The 14045-nt window shown below is 46.9% G+C and overlaps 1 protein-coding gene across 1 annotated transcript in view; it reads right to left on the bottom strand.

Moving 5' to 3' along the window:
- Positions 1-5825: 5825 nt before the first annotated feature.
- LOC107124087 (GTP-binding protein Rit2-like) overlaps positions 5826-14045 on the bottom strand; it is a gene marked incomplete at its 3' end in the record, with an annotated part of 74981 nt that continues 66761 nt past the window's right edge. The window contains exon 4 of the mRNA XM_015427476.1: positions 5826-6017. Coding sequence (XP_015282962.1) covers positions 5826-6017 — 192 coding nt within the window. The remainder of the gene's footprint in view (positions 6018-14045) is intronic.

The following is a 14045-nucleotide window of genomic DNA, read 5'->3' as shown; positions in this document are numbered from 1 at the left end:
AGAGACGACTGCCTTTCTTTGCAGAGCCTTGGTAGAAGCCAGATGTGCAAAGCAGGCAAAGTTACAAAAGCAAAAGTGAGTGTTAAGAGCATGGGTGCCAGCGGAACGGGAGGCCCGGGGTACAGATCCAATTAACGGGTCCGAGCCATGGTTGGCAGAAGGTGGGGGTGCCAGAAGGGATCCTCGCCTAGGGTGCAAAATAAGCTGGGGCAGGCCCTGTTTGGAAGCCGACAAGGACCCATTCCCAATGAGATTCACTTATCTTTCAATGTTTTCAGCTGTGCAGAAGGAGGCTGGATTGAGGGTTGCTAGCTTTGGATTGGGAAATACCTGAAGGTTTCAGGGGTGGAGCCTGGGAAGAGTTATGTTTGAGGAAGGGAAGGACTTTAGCAGGGTATGGTTCCATAGAATCCACCCTCAAAAGCAGCCATTTCCCCCAGGGGAACTGGTCTCAATTGTAATACCAGGAGATCTCCAGGCCCCACCTGGTAGTTGGAAACCCTAGCTGGATCCCAAAGTTCTGTTTCATTAATGGTGGAGCAGGGAGGAAAGGAGGGAATCTGAGACTTCTTTGGGTAGTGAAGGGTGGGGTATAAATCCAATCATCTCCTCCTCCTCCTCCTCTTCTTCTTCTTCCTCTTCTAACAGAAGAGGTAGTTCTACCCAAAGAAGGCTACTTGCACTGATGGAGGGCTTCTTTAGAGGAATGGAGCCAACCTGCATCAGCAGATAGATAGGTGATAGGAAATAGATGATAGATAGATAGATGATAGATAGATGATAGATAGATGATAGATAGATAGATAGATATGGATGGATAGATAGATAGATAGATGATAGATAGATAGATAGATAGATAGATTGATTGATTCTCAACCCCCTTCTGTGGTTACCCAAATTCAGAGCTTGCAGACAAGACAGATATCTCTATGAACCTGAAAAAGCCCCTGATTTGCACAAAAATCTGAAGTCTTAAAAAAATACATTGTTTGAGGAAGGGAAGGACTTTAGCAGGGTATGGTTCCATAGAATCCACCCTCAAAAGCAGCCATTTCCCCCAGGGGAACTGGTCTCAATTGTAATACCAGGAGATCTCCAGGCCCCACCTGGTAGTTGGAAACCCTAGCTGGATCCCAAAGTTCTGTTTCATTAATGGTGGAGCAGGGAGGAAAGGAGGGAATCTGAGACTTCTTTGGGTAGTGAAGGGTGGGGTATAAATCCAATCTCCTCCTCCTCCTCCTCCTCCTCTTCCTCTTCTAACAGAAGAGATAGTTCTACCCAAAGAAGGCTACTTGCACTGATGGAGAGCTTCTTTAGAGGAATGGAGCCAACCTGCATCAGCAGATAGATAGGTGATAGGAAATAGATGATAGATAGATAGATGATAGAATCTAATCATAATCAGCTGTGGCCAGTCAGCCAATCACGGGTAGACAGGGGGTGTCCAACTTTTGGGTTGTCATGGCAATGGGTGGGGGATAGTCTGGGGAACACCCTCTGCAGTCGAATGACCCCCAAAGTCCAACCCACCCATGGCCTACGTGACATGAGCCCTGTAACCTTAGAGCAGGCGCCTTGAAGTCTAGGACTTCCACTTAGAGGTGTGAAGAATATGTGGTTATATGGCAGGCAATGGAGCTTCTCTGACCAAATGGTCAGCCATCTGGCTTCAATAGGAAATCAACACAGCAGGGGATCAGCAAGATACATTCCAAGGAAGACATGAAGCCTATAGAAATCAATTTTTCTATACAGAGTGTTACACCCCTGGAACAGAAACAGTACTCATAGCTTCCAGAAACAAATGCTTTCTCAGTGTCAACCACAATACTGACAGCCTTCAAGCCTTGGTTTCTGTCAGTAAAAGGCAGGGGGAGGGGACAGGGCCCTAACCAAGGTTCCTTTGGCCTATGAGGGGGGAGGGCTCATTGGGACCAGGACTGGCAGCAACTCCTGGATTGACTTGCTCACCCAAACCCAGATGCTTTCTACTGTTCAACAGCAGCCATCCCACAAAAGCCAATGTGGTGTTGCCATTAGAATTTCAAATTCCTCTGCCAAGGAAGCTCACTGGGTGACTCTGGGCCAGTTATACATTCTCAGTCTAACTTACATCACAGTTTTTGTGAGGATAAAATGGAGGAGAAGAGAATAATATAAGCTGTTTGAGACCCCCACTGGGGAGAAATGTGGGGTTTCAATGAAGTAAATAAATAATAAATATAGCCGCAGGTAAAAGGTAGGCTGTTTGGTGAATGGAAAGCGGAGAAGATATCAAGGAAAGATGAGGATGTGGGGACTGCCATAAAGAGGAAAAGAGGAAATACTATGGGGAGGGGTATACAAGGGAAGATAAGACGCCCCCTGTAAATCCCACCACACAGCTTGGTCCAGCACAGCAAAGCACCTCGGACCATGCAGAGTCTTCCCAAAGAGAGGCTACCAGGAGGAGGAGAGGAGGAAAAAAATGAAGACAGGTGGGTAGCAGTGTTCCCTCTAAGCTGAGTTAGTGTGAGCTAGCTCACAGTTTTTTAGCCTCCGGCTCACACATTTTTGTCCTAGCTCAGGCAGGATGGCTCCAGAGCAGACTAATTTATGCAGTAGTCAAATTGCTCACTCACAACTTTAATGCCAGTAGCTCACAAAGAAGAATTCTTGCTCACAAAACTCCACAGCTTAGAGGGAACATTGGTGGGTAGATAAAGGTCAGTTGGCTGATGGGTGGGAGAAGGAAGCAGGAAATGAGAAGAGGCTATGGGGGCTTTAAAAGAAGGGAAAGAAGAAAGGATGAAGAAGGGGATAATGAGATGCCCCCCACAAGTCTTTGTGGGTCTTCCATTTGTGTGTGTGCATGTGTATCTCATCAGATCTCAGACGCTAAGCAGGGTTTGGTACTTGGATGGGAGACCAAGGAAGACTCTGCAGAGGAAGGCAATGGCAGACCACCTCTGCTTCTGGGGTTGCTGTAAGCAGAGTTGGTTCTTGGATGGGAGACCACCAAGGAAGACTCTACCAAGGAAGGCAATGTCAGACCACCTCTGCTTCTCACTTGCTATGAAAGCCCCCTGGCTGGGGTCACCATAAGTCTAAGCTAAGAAGGGTTGCTATTTCGGTGGGAGACCACCAAGGTAGACTCTACCAAGGAAGGCAATGTCAGACCACCTCTGCTTCTCACTTGCTATGAAAGCCCCCTGGCTGGGGTCACCATAAGTCTAAGCTAAGAAGGGTTGCTATTTCGGTGGGAGACCACCAAGGTAGACTCTACCAAGGAAGGCAATGTCAGACCACCTCTGCTTCTCACTTGGTATGAAAGCCCCTGGCTGGGGTCACCATAAGTCTAAGCTAAGTAGGGATGATACTTGGATGGGAGACCACCAAGGAAGACTCTGCAGAGGAAGGCAATGGCCGACCACCTCTGCTTCTCACTTGCCTTGAGGTCCTCTGAGGGACCATCATTTACTGTCATAGTAGCTCACCAAAAGGTATGTATGAGCACTCGAAGCTCTCTTAAACTGAATAAGGCGGCTACTTCATTTATCCCAGTACCGACTGCTCTAACTGGAAGCCACCATGTTCACACCTCTGCTACTAAAGATATTGTGAACTGGTGATGGCAGGATTCAACCCTGAGACATTTTGCCTTTCAAATGTCCGCTTGTCCACAGCACTATGGACTCTCCCCTAGTACATGTCACTTATGCAATAACCACAAGTCGAAGCATGTCATCCAATAATTTATGCATAACAAGTTTCACTCTGCCTTCGTCTACATGCATTCTATAATGCATGCAAATGCTTCTCATTCAATTACTCAAGTTTTTCAGAGGAAGCACTGTTCCCTCTCTCAGCCTTTTAAATTCCAATTTGTCTTAAGAAGGTGAAAAGATAAAGCCCGCATTTCCGGGGATAACAACTTGACATACTTAAAAACGACAAGACATACTTTAAGAAGCGGCGGCGATTCTTTTGTGGCGGCTATCAGAAAGGCGAAACATTACTTCAAACTAATAAGCTTGCTTGTTGTAGAGGAGTCCCCCCAAACGTGTCATTTTAATTGCAGATTAGTCTTGTTCCTGTACTGCCACCGATAGATTTGCGAGACAGACGACATACATCATTAATTGCATTGTGTAGGGGGATTGCATATCAAACAGAGTCTTTGTCTGACCCGACTCCTACAGCCTGTCTGTCGTGAAATTGTTGTTCAAAGAGGAAACAACGCCAAGGAATGCTAGACCTGACATTGCATTCCCCCCGCCCCAAGACACTGTAAGTAATATTGCAATATATAGTCTATGCAATCATCTTGTAATATCATTCACCACTGTGGGATGAGGAGTCAGGAATCAACAAGAGCAGATGTGTGAGCTCATGTGCCCTGGCCCCATTCCAGTGTGGCTAGTCTAATGTGGGTAACTGCTTATCTTCACTTGAATTTAATTAGATTTTCCCCCCCCCCCAAAGATCTCTTTTATGGCTAGTTCAACCGCCAGCTTTTGAGGTTTATGAGGTGTTGTAAAAAGTTATTATTTATTATTTATGTTAGTCCATCAACGCGTGCTGTCCTGGGCAACTTTTGAGCCACCAAACCAGATGTTGCCCAGAATTCACATACTGTGGTCCTTTATCAGTGCAATAAAACATTTATTTTGGGAGGGGCAGTGTGTGAACATTTTCTTTCTTTCTTTCTTTCTTTCTTTCTTTCTTTCTTTCTTTCTTTCTTTCTTTCTTTCTTTCTTTCGGAAAGAAAGGAAGAGAAGAGAAGAAGAAGAAAAGGAGGAGGAGGAGAAGGAGATTGGATTTCTACCCCGCCCTTCACTACCCAAAGGGTTCTCAGAGTGGCTTACAAACTCCTTTCCCTCCCCCTCCCCACAACAGGCACGCTGTGAGGTAGAGCTCTGACAGAAAAGTCTATTTTTCAAGAACAGCTGTGTCAGAACTAAGACTTGCCCAAGTTCATCCAGCAGGTGAAAGTGGAGGAGTGGGGAATCAAACCCGGGTCTCCCAGATTAGAGACCCAGTTTGGTGTAGTGGTTAAGAGCGCGGAGTCTAATCTGGGAGAATTGGGTTGGATTCTCCACTCCTCCACATGCAGCTGCTGGTGTGACCTTGGGTCAGTCAGAAGTTCTCTCAGCGCTGTTCTCTCAAGGGCAGTCCTCAAGAGAGCTCTCTCAGCCCCGCCTACCTCACAAGGTGTCTGTTGTGGGAAGGGGAAGGGAAAAGGAGTTTGTAAGCTGCTCTGAAACTCTGAGTGAAGGGCAGGGTATAAATCCAATCTCTTCTCTTCTTCACCACTACACCAAACTGGCTCACCAAAAGAAAGAAAGAAAGAAAGAAAGAAAGAAAGAAAGAAAGAAAGAAAGAAAGAAAGAAAGAAAGAGTGCATTATATTCAAACATTCTGACTGAACAAAGAACACTTTTTAGTTGTGCTCTTAAATAAACCAGAGACACAGCAATGAAATATCAAAGCAACCACTAGAGGGAGAGAAACATCAGAGGGAAAGAAAAATACACAGTATGGTGCAGAAAAGACCTAAGAGAGACGGCAAAATCCACTTGCAAACTACCACTACAGTGATGAAACCATCACTAAAACACCTTGAAAGTGAATTGAAAGTACATTATTCAATATGTGTGAAAGCACTCTTATGTGTGTACACTGGCAGCAGGTAACCTTCCAACAAGAAGCTCCTGATTCCTTGGCTGTAGCCACCATTCCCAAAAGTGTATGTTTAACATCTGGTTAGCTACAGCTACATTACAAGACTATGGAGAAGCTCAAGAGGCGAGCCAGCTTCAATTAAGAGGCAGTAACTTGCTTACCTGCCGAAACTCTTTGAGATCAATTTTGTTGCCCACCAACACCAAGGGGATGTCATAGGTACGCCGGACGCGATAAATGAGCTCCTTGAATTCCGCTGCCTCTTGAAAGGACTGGCGGTCTGTGATGGAATAGCAGATAATAAAGCCCTCTCCTCCTCTCATATATTGGTCTCTCATGGCCGTGAATTCTGCCTGCAGAAGAAGATCGAGAAGCAGGATAATTTGGCGAGGGAAATAAATGGTCTATAAAGAGCAGAGTTGCTGAGAGAGTGTTTCCAAGGTAATTTCTGGTTTTCTCGAAAACTGAGTTTGTTTACAGATTTAATGAGCAAAGAGCACACATCCTTTTCTGTGCTTAATTTTAACAAGGCATTCCTGGACAATTTGTCACCTACCTTCACATTGAACTATTGTCGTTTGACTTTGTTCTTTTTGTAAATAATGCAGAATCCCTGATTTTTTTAAAAAAAAGATCTTAGGAAATCCTGAAGTTTATCACATAGTCTACGCATTTTTTTCTCCTCGTTATGGTCGCCTCAGCAATAGATTTGAGCCCAGTAGCACATTAGTATGTGTGTGTGTGTGTGTGTAGTGTCATCAGTCACTTCCGACTTATGGAGACCCTACGAATGAACAACCTTCAAAATGTCCTGCTGCTAACTGTCTTGCTCAGGTCTTGCAAACTGAGGGCCGTGGCTTCCTTGATTGAGTCAATCCAGGTTGGGTCTGTAAAGGATTAGATGTTTTGCGTATGGGGTTTGGGGTTGTGGCAGCGGTGTTCAAACCTTGTACCAGTTTGGTGTCGTGGTTAAGTGTGCGGCCTCTAATCTGGGGGAGCCGGGTTTGATTCCCCACTCCTCCACTTGCACCTGGCTGGATGGCTTTGGGAAAGCCGTCGTCCTGATAAGAGCTGTTCTTGAAAAAGAGCAGTTTCTGTCAAGAGCTCTCTCAGCCCCACCTGCCTCACAGGGTGTCTGTCTGTTGTGGGGAGGGGAAGGGAAAGGAGTTTGTAAGCCGCTCTGAGACACCTTTCGGTAATGAAGGGCGGGGTATAAATCCAATCTCTTCTTCTTCTTCTTTTACCTCACAGGGTGTCTGCTGTGGGGAGAGGAAGGGAAAGGAGTTTGTAAGCCTCTCTGAGACACCTTTCGGTAGTGAAGGGCGGGGTATAAATCCAACCTTGTACCAGTTTGGTGTCGTGGTTAAGTGTGCGGCCTCTAATCTGGGGGAGCCGGGTTTGATTCCCCACTCCTCCACTTGCACCTGGCTGGATGGCTTTGGGGCGGGCCTACCAACCCGTTCTGTGTATAGGTTTAGTGAGTGTCAAGTGTGCATACAATGGGCTGTATTCTGCCAGCTATTCAGTTGAGTGTAGAGCCTCTCTCCAAGCAGAAGGGGGCTTCTTCCAGAGAAGGAAGCCATTACCGGTATAGTAAGGCTTCACATTCAGCTGTTAGGATACAAGCCGATATGCATATAACACTAGGGTTGGCAGGTCCGACTAAGGAAATATCTGGGGACTTTGGAGGTGGAGCCAGAATCAAGGATGTGGCATCACTGCTGTGATGTCACATCCTGTGATTTCACTTCCAGGTCCAGAAGGTTCCTGTGACCCCAAGGTAGGAGCTTGGGCTTCTAACACAGCGGTTGCCCTCATCTCATTCTCCACCCAAGCCACACACACACATTGGTACCGTTTAGGATTGCCAGGTGAGGCTGACAAGTTGGCGGGGGACTTCCCGAGAGAGGGGAGGGAAGAAGCATGACTGAACTCCAAAGGGGGTCCTGGCTGTCACATTGAAAGGCCCCTTCCCAGTGCCCTGCTGTTTTAGATAATACGATTGGGCACTGGTGCTTTTGGAGGTACCTATATTCACCTGAGGAGCTGCGGTGGCTCCATGGTTAAGACGCTGAACTGCAGGCCGGAAGGTCTGTTGTTCGGCAGTTCGAGAACCGAGTGCCACGTGACGGAGGGAGCTCCCGTCTCTAGTTCCAGCTCCTGCCAACCTAGCAGTTCAAAAGCAAGAAATTGCAAGTAGATAAATAGGTACCACTTCGGTGGGAAGGGAACAGCGTTCCGTGCGCCTCGGCGTCTAGTCATGCCGGCCACATGACCACGGAAACATATTCGGACAGCGCTGGCTCTTTGGCTTGGAAATGGAGATGAGCACTGCAACCCTAGAGTCGGATTCGACTGGCTTTCGAGCAAGGGAAACCCTTTACCTTACCTTTACCCTATATTCACCTGATATGAGGCATTGGGTTTGTTGTTATTGTCTATTGTGCCATCTGTTGTTTCATTAGTTTGACTGTTTTTATTGTTTTATGGATTTTATGTTGTAAGCTGTCCTGAGCCCACTTGTGGGATAGGGCAGGGTATAAATAAATCAAAGCAAATAAGGGACCACCTTCCTTTTAAATGCCTTCCCTCCATTCATTTCCTCTTTTTCTTAGGCCCAGTGGAGTGTAGAGTCAACTCCTTAGAAGGTCTAAGTCAGCTTGAACCTTTACTTCTGCACAGAGATCATTTCGGGGGGGAACGTGGGGTAATGGGATAGCTTCTTTTGGGGCTCATAGAATTTGACCCCCTGGTCCAAACTTGGAAGGTTTTTTTGAGGAGAGGCACCAAATGTTATGATGAAAATGTGGTGCCTCTACCCCAAAAATCAGCCCTCCCAGCCCCCAGATACCCACCCCCTAAGGGGTCTGGTCTCCATAGGGTATATTTAGAGAAGAAGAAGAGAAGAGATCCGCCGGGCCCCTGATGTCAGGGGGTATGGCATATGCTAATGAGTTATGCTAATGAGTTCCCCTAGCTCTTTTTTTACGAAATGACCCCTGCTTCTGCAGCATGGTAGTCACAGCCGTGGCCAATTAACAGAGGTGGCTTAATAGGTAAAGTAGAGCAGAGTTGGGGTGCTAGTTGTCAGACAGAGAAAGCAAAGCAAAGCAGGGTACTGGAGGGGAGCCGAGAGACTCTTCGGGAGCTCGGTATGAAGAATTCATTTGAAGGCTTGGACTGTGTTCGTGGTAACTGCCATGTGATTGCACTAAGTACGGGACTGTTATTTTGTTTTCCTCTCCCCTTTGTCCTTGGAGCTAGTAAATAAAGAGAATGGTTTATTTGTTGAATGTGGAGTCCCCCCCCCCCTTCGTGCAGCAAATAGCCCACGGCCAAGATGAACAGCGCTATCAGAGGCTGAGTTCAGACTGGGAGTTTGGCCCGATATAGGCACGTTTCAGAAACGCTTCTCCAACGGATTAAAGGGGCCGTTCACACAGGCACAGCTGTCTGGCATTCAGAAGAAGAAGAAGAAGAAGAAGAAGAAGAAGAAGAAGAAGAAGAAGAAGAAGAAGAAGAAGAAGAAGAAGAAGAAGAAGAAGAAGAAAAGATGCTGGGAGTTCGCCCAAACACGAGAGCACGCCAGCGCATCCGGGCACCATGCCCCATCCGGAGCCGCCTGAGGCAGGAAGGAGTGAGAGAGAGAATGGCCCCTCCCAGGAGCCGGAGTCCTCAATTATGTAGAGAGCGGGGATGGAGAGGGGAGGGGGACAGGGAGAGCCAGGGGAAGACGGGAAGGCAGGAGGAGAGAATAAAAGGATGCAGCTGTAAGAGGCCAGGGATGACGACCTGGATGGAAGAGGATGACACTGTAGAACAGAGAGAGGGACAGTGTCTTACGTCCAGAGTGAACATAGTGGCAGGGATGGTGATGGAGCCTCCCTCCCCGTTCAGGTGTCTGAGGCCCCTGCTGCTTGGACGGGCGGGCCACCAAGGTGGCAGAGAAACAGGGGCTGGAGGAATCCAGTGGCAGCGAGAGGGAGTCGTCAGTGTCGTGTGACATATATATATATATATATCCGGCACTAGAGCATGCGGCAACCCGGGTCTCGAACTGCTGAACTACTGACCTTCCACAGCCTGCAGTTCAGTGTCTTAACCACTTGAGCCATCGCAGCTCCTTGTATGATGTACTCTGCATATAAATTAAACAAGCAAGGTGACGATATACATCTTTGTCGTCCTCCTTTTCCTATGCTAAGCCAATCAGTTGTTCCATATCCGGTTCTAGCTGTTGCTTCTTGACCCTTATGCAGGTTTCTCAAGAGACATGTGAGGTGGTCTGGTACTCCCATCTCTTTAAGGACTTGCCACAGTTTGTTGTGATCCACACAATCAAAGGCTTTAGTGGAGTCAATGAAGCAGAAGTAGATGTTTTTCTGGTACTCTCTTGCTTTCTCCATAATCCAGCAAATGTTGGCAATTTGATCTCTAGTTCCACTACCTCTTCGAAACCCAGCTTGTACCTCTGGCAGTTCTCTATCCACATACTGTTGAAGCCTAGCTTGTAGGATCTTGAGCATGACCTTGCTAGCGTGTGATATGAGTGCAATTGTGTGATAGTTTGAACATTCCTTGGCATTGCCCTTCTTTGGGATTGGAATGAAAACAGACCTTTTCCAATCCTGTGGCCACTGTTGCGTTTTCCAAATTTGCTGGCATATTGAGTGCAGCACTTTAGCAGCAGCATCTTTTAAGACTTTGAATAGCTCAGCTGGGATACCATCACCTCCACTAGCTTTGTTGTTAGTAATGCTTTCTAAGGCCCATTCTAAGGCTCCCTTTCTCAGGTACCTTCATCAGACTCTCAGAAGTTGAGGTCTTGAAACTTTTGTTGATCTCTAAGATGCCACTGGACTCAAATCTAGCTATTTTACTGCAGACCAACACAGCTATGTTAGCCAAATAGGCCTGTTGCCTGGTGTGTGCTAACGCCCAATAATTAACACAACCATTGAAGGTTCTGGAGCAGTCAGAACTTTATTCGAATAAAGGGGACCTCAGTAGCAAAACCTGAGAAATCCTCTAGTAAGGCGTCAACATTATCCTTTCATACATAGAATCATAGAATGTTATGACCAACTAGGGTTACCAAATACTTACTGCAATTCGGCGGGGGACACATGATCCCCGGCTGGAACATTCCTCCCTGTAACGCACCATGCCGTTGCCAGGAAGTGACGCTGGGTGACTCTATGACAATGGGGCTGAAAACTCAATGGTACCATTGAGTTTCCAGCCCCATTGCCAGAGCATCACCCGGCATCACTTCCTGGCGACAGCATGGTGCGGTGCATCTGTTGTCCGCGCAGGAATGGTCCTGGGAAGAAGTATGTGTCCCCCGCTGAATCACGGTAAGTACTTGGTAAGCCTGTAACCAACAACTTTTAGACATGCACATATGTATTTTGATTACAGAATGCATATTTCCTTTATACCTATATAAGGACATTTGCTAAGCCTATATGTTTTTTGCCCTTATTTGAAAAACACATGCTTTTCTGTAAGCTTTGCAAAACAGTTTCCTTATCTCTCAACAACAGCTCTGCTTAATCAGCTATGTTCTGGATATCCTGCCTTCTTACCCACCTATATATCCTGTTTTGCAGTTACCAAAATTAGCTTAGCTTCCTCAAGTGATTAGACATGGCGTTAGTTTTGTTAGTTTGCCTATCGGCTATCCTCGGAAACTGACTTCGACAATAGAATGACAGCATCAAACCACTCAATTATCATGGACTGAGATCCTAAGAACTCTTTCTAGGAAGTAAGCCCCATTGAATGAAATGGGACTTACTTCTGAGTAGAACTGTTCTCCTAGCATCTCAGATCTGGAATAGGGTTGGATGAATGTTCCCTATTTTATTTCTGTTTATGCTTGTTCAGAGTTTTGTCAGTGATTTCGGTTCTGTCTTATCACTGTTGTTGTCATGCCAGTTATACTGACTTGCAGAATCTTCTCAGATAGAAAGCCTGTAAGTGTAATCAGAATCAGTACGTCCTATAATCTAAGTAAATGGGAAACAGCTGGGTTAAGGCAGCAATGGGGAATCAAAGAATAAAGATTCAGTCCTAGAGGCAGAATTAATCATGATGGAGGAATGAAGGAAGACTCATGAACTTGCCTGAATACACACGACTACGCGTTCCAAGCAAGCAAGGAGACTGAAGGTGACAGCTTGACGAATGCCAGGAATGTTGCGCGTGGCCTTGAAGAAGCTAAGAGCCGCGGCGAGAATCTTCCTGAACTGCTCACCGTGAGGTATAGTCCGGGTGCAAGGGCTGCTTAGAAGACCACAAGTGTCTGTAAGCAAGCAAGCTTTGGCTGTGCTAAGGAACCAGAGGGAGCCTCCAGGACAGTTGGCAAGCCCTGGGAGGTACAGCTCAAGATGTGAGCAAACCCTGAAGCCAAGTAGCCGAGCCAAAACGGAGGTGGAGTTCCAGGGAGAAAGGAACAACAAACCATTTGTTTAGAGTAGCTAGCATAGTTAGGGTTAGGTTTTGTCTATTGTCTATTTTATTTTGTAAACTCCCCCTATTTGTTTTAATCACTCCAAATAAACCTTTATGTTTTATGAGCTGGGAATCTGAATGAATCTCTGGGCAGTAGAGACTGTTCAAGTGCCCTCCTCGTATCTCCTAAGCTGAGCCTGATAGCCTTGGGATACAAAGGGGACTCAGGATATGTGAGCACGCTACCTAATTAACATTGAGTTCCCAGCATAAACTAAGGTCCCAAGTCGGGGGGCCTACATTGCTCAAGAAATATAGAGAGCAAGTTTATGATAGTTGGTTTGGTGGATTTGTTTGTACTGTAGACATACATGGTATGGCATTTTTAAAAACTAAATGTATACAGTGTTCAAGAGGCCACAGTGGCTCAGTGGTTAAGATGCTGAACTGCAGACCGGAAGGTCAGTAGTTCAGCAGTTCGAATCCCGAGTGCTGTGCGACAGAGTGAGCTCCCGTCTCTGGTCCCAGCTCCTGCCAACCTAGCAGTCTGAAAGCAAGAAATTGCAAGTCGATAAATAGGTACCGCTTCAGTGGGGAGGTAACAGCGTTCTGTGCACCTTGGCATCTAGTCATACCAGCCACATGACCACGGAGATGTCTTTGGACAGCGCTGGCTCTTTGACGTGGAAACGGAGATGAGCACCGCAACCCTAGAGTCAGATTCGACTGGCTTTTGAGCAAGGGAAACCTTTACCTTTACAGTGTTCATCATAATTGTGTCCCGTCAAGTCACAACTGACTCATGGCAATCCCAGGGACACGAGGTTTTCAAGGCAACAGGTGAGCAGAGTTGGTTTGTCATGGCCTGCCTCTGCATAGCAGTCTTCAGTTTCCTTGATGGTCTCCCATCCTAGTACTAATCAGGACCGACCTTGCTTAGCTTCCAAGATCTGATGAGAAACCACTAGCTTGATCTATCCAGATCAGAGCAAACAAGTATGTCAGTGGAAAGGGCCACCAAGTCATAGATTTATGGTGACCCTGTAGGTTTTTCTCTTGCAATAGGCAAGGTCTATAGACCAGCTTTATGAAGAAGATCTGAAGATCATCCTACAGGGGGACATCTGAAGGACAGGTAGTAAGCACAACTCCATTAGGGACTGTCCACAATTTTAGATTATATCCTTGCTGTCTCCTGATTGGCTCTTCTGGAGGCTTCCTGCCGTGTAGAGCTTCCTGTTGCTCATTGTTCTTCTCACAGCAGTTGGGTTAGACAGTTAAGGCTCGCTCTCTTCTATGTTCTATAACAGTTTGTTCTTCTTTAATAAACCTATTTTTTCCCCTTTAAACAGTCAGTGCTCTACTTCCTCACATATTTAAACTCTGCCAATGTTTTCAAGGCAAGAGATGAACAGAGGTGGTTTGCCATTCCCTGCATTCATGTTGCAATCCTGGAGCCAGTTTGGTGTAGTGGTTGAGTGCGCAGACTCTAATCTGGGAGAACCGGGTTTGATTCCCCACTCCTCCACTTGCACCTGCTGGATGACCTTGGGCAAGCCATAGTTCTGAGAGAACGGCCCCTCCCAGGAGCCGGCATCCTCAATTATGTAGAGGGGCGGGGCTGGAGAGGGGAGGGGGACAGGGAGAACCAGGGGAAGACGGGAAGGCAGGAGGAGAGAATAAAAGGACGCAGCTGTGAGAGGCCAGGGATGATGACCTGGATGGAAGAGGACGACACTGCAGAACAGAGAGAGGGACAGTGTCTTACATCCAGAGTGAACATAGTGGCAGGGACGGTGACGGAGACTCTCTCCCCGTTCAGGTGTCTGAGGCCCCTGCTGCTTGGACGGGCGGGCCACCATGGTGGCAGAGTAACAGGGGCTGGAGGAATCCAGTGGCAGCGAGGGGGAGTCGTCAGTGTCGTG

The sequence above is a fragment of the Gekko japonicus genome, unplaced genomic scaffold (genome assembly GCF_001447785.1).
Source record: "Gekko japonicus isolate JY-2015 unplaced genomic scaffold, Gekko_japonicus_V1.1 scaffold3452, whole genome shotgun sequence".
NCBI classification, from domain to species: domain Eukaryota; kingdom Metazoa; phylum Chordata; class Lepidosauria; order Squamata; family Gekkonidae; genus Gekko; species Gekko japonicus.
The sequence above is the reverse complement of the archived record's forward strand: the minus strand, read 5'-3'. Positions and strand labels throughout refer to the sequence as shown.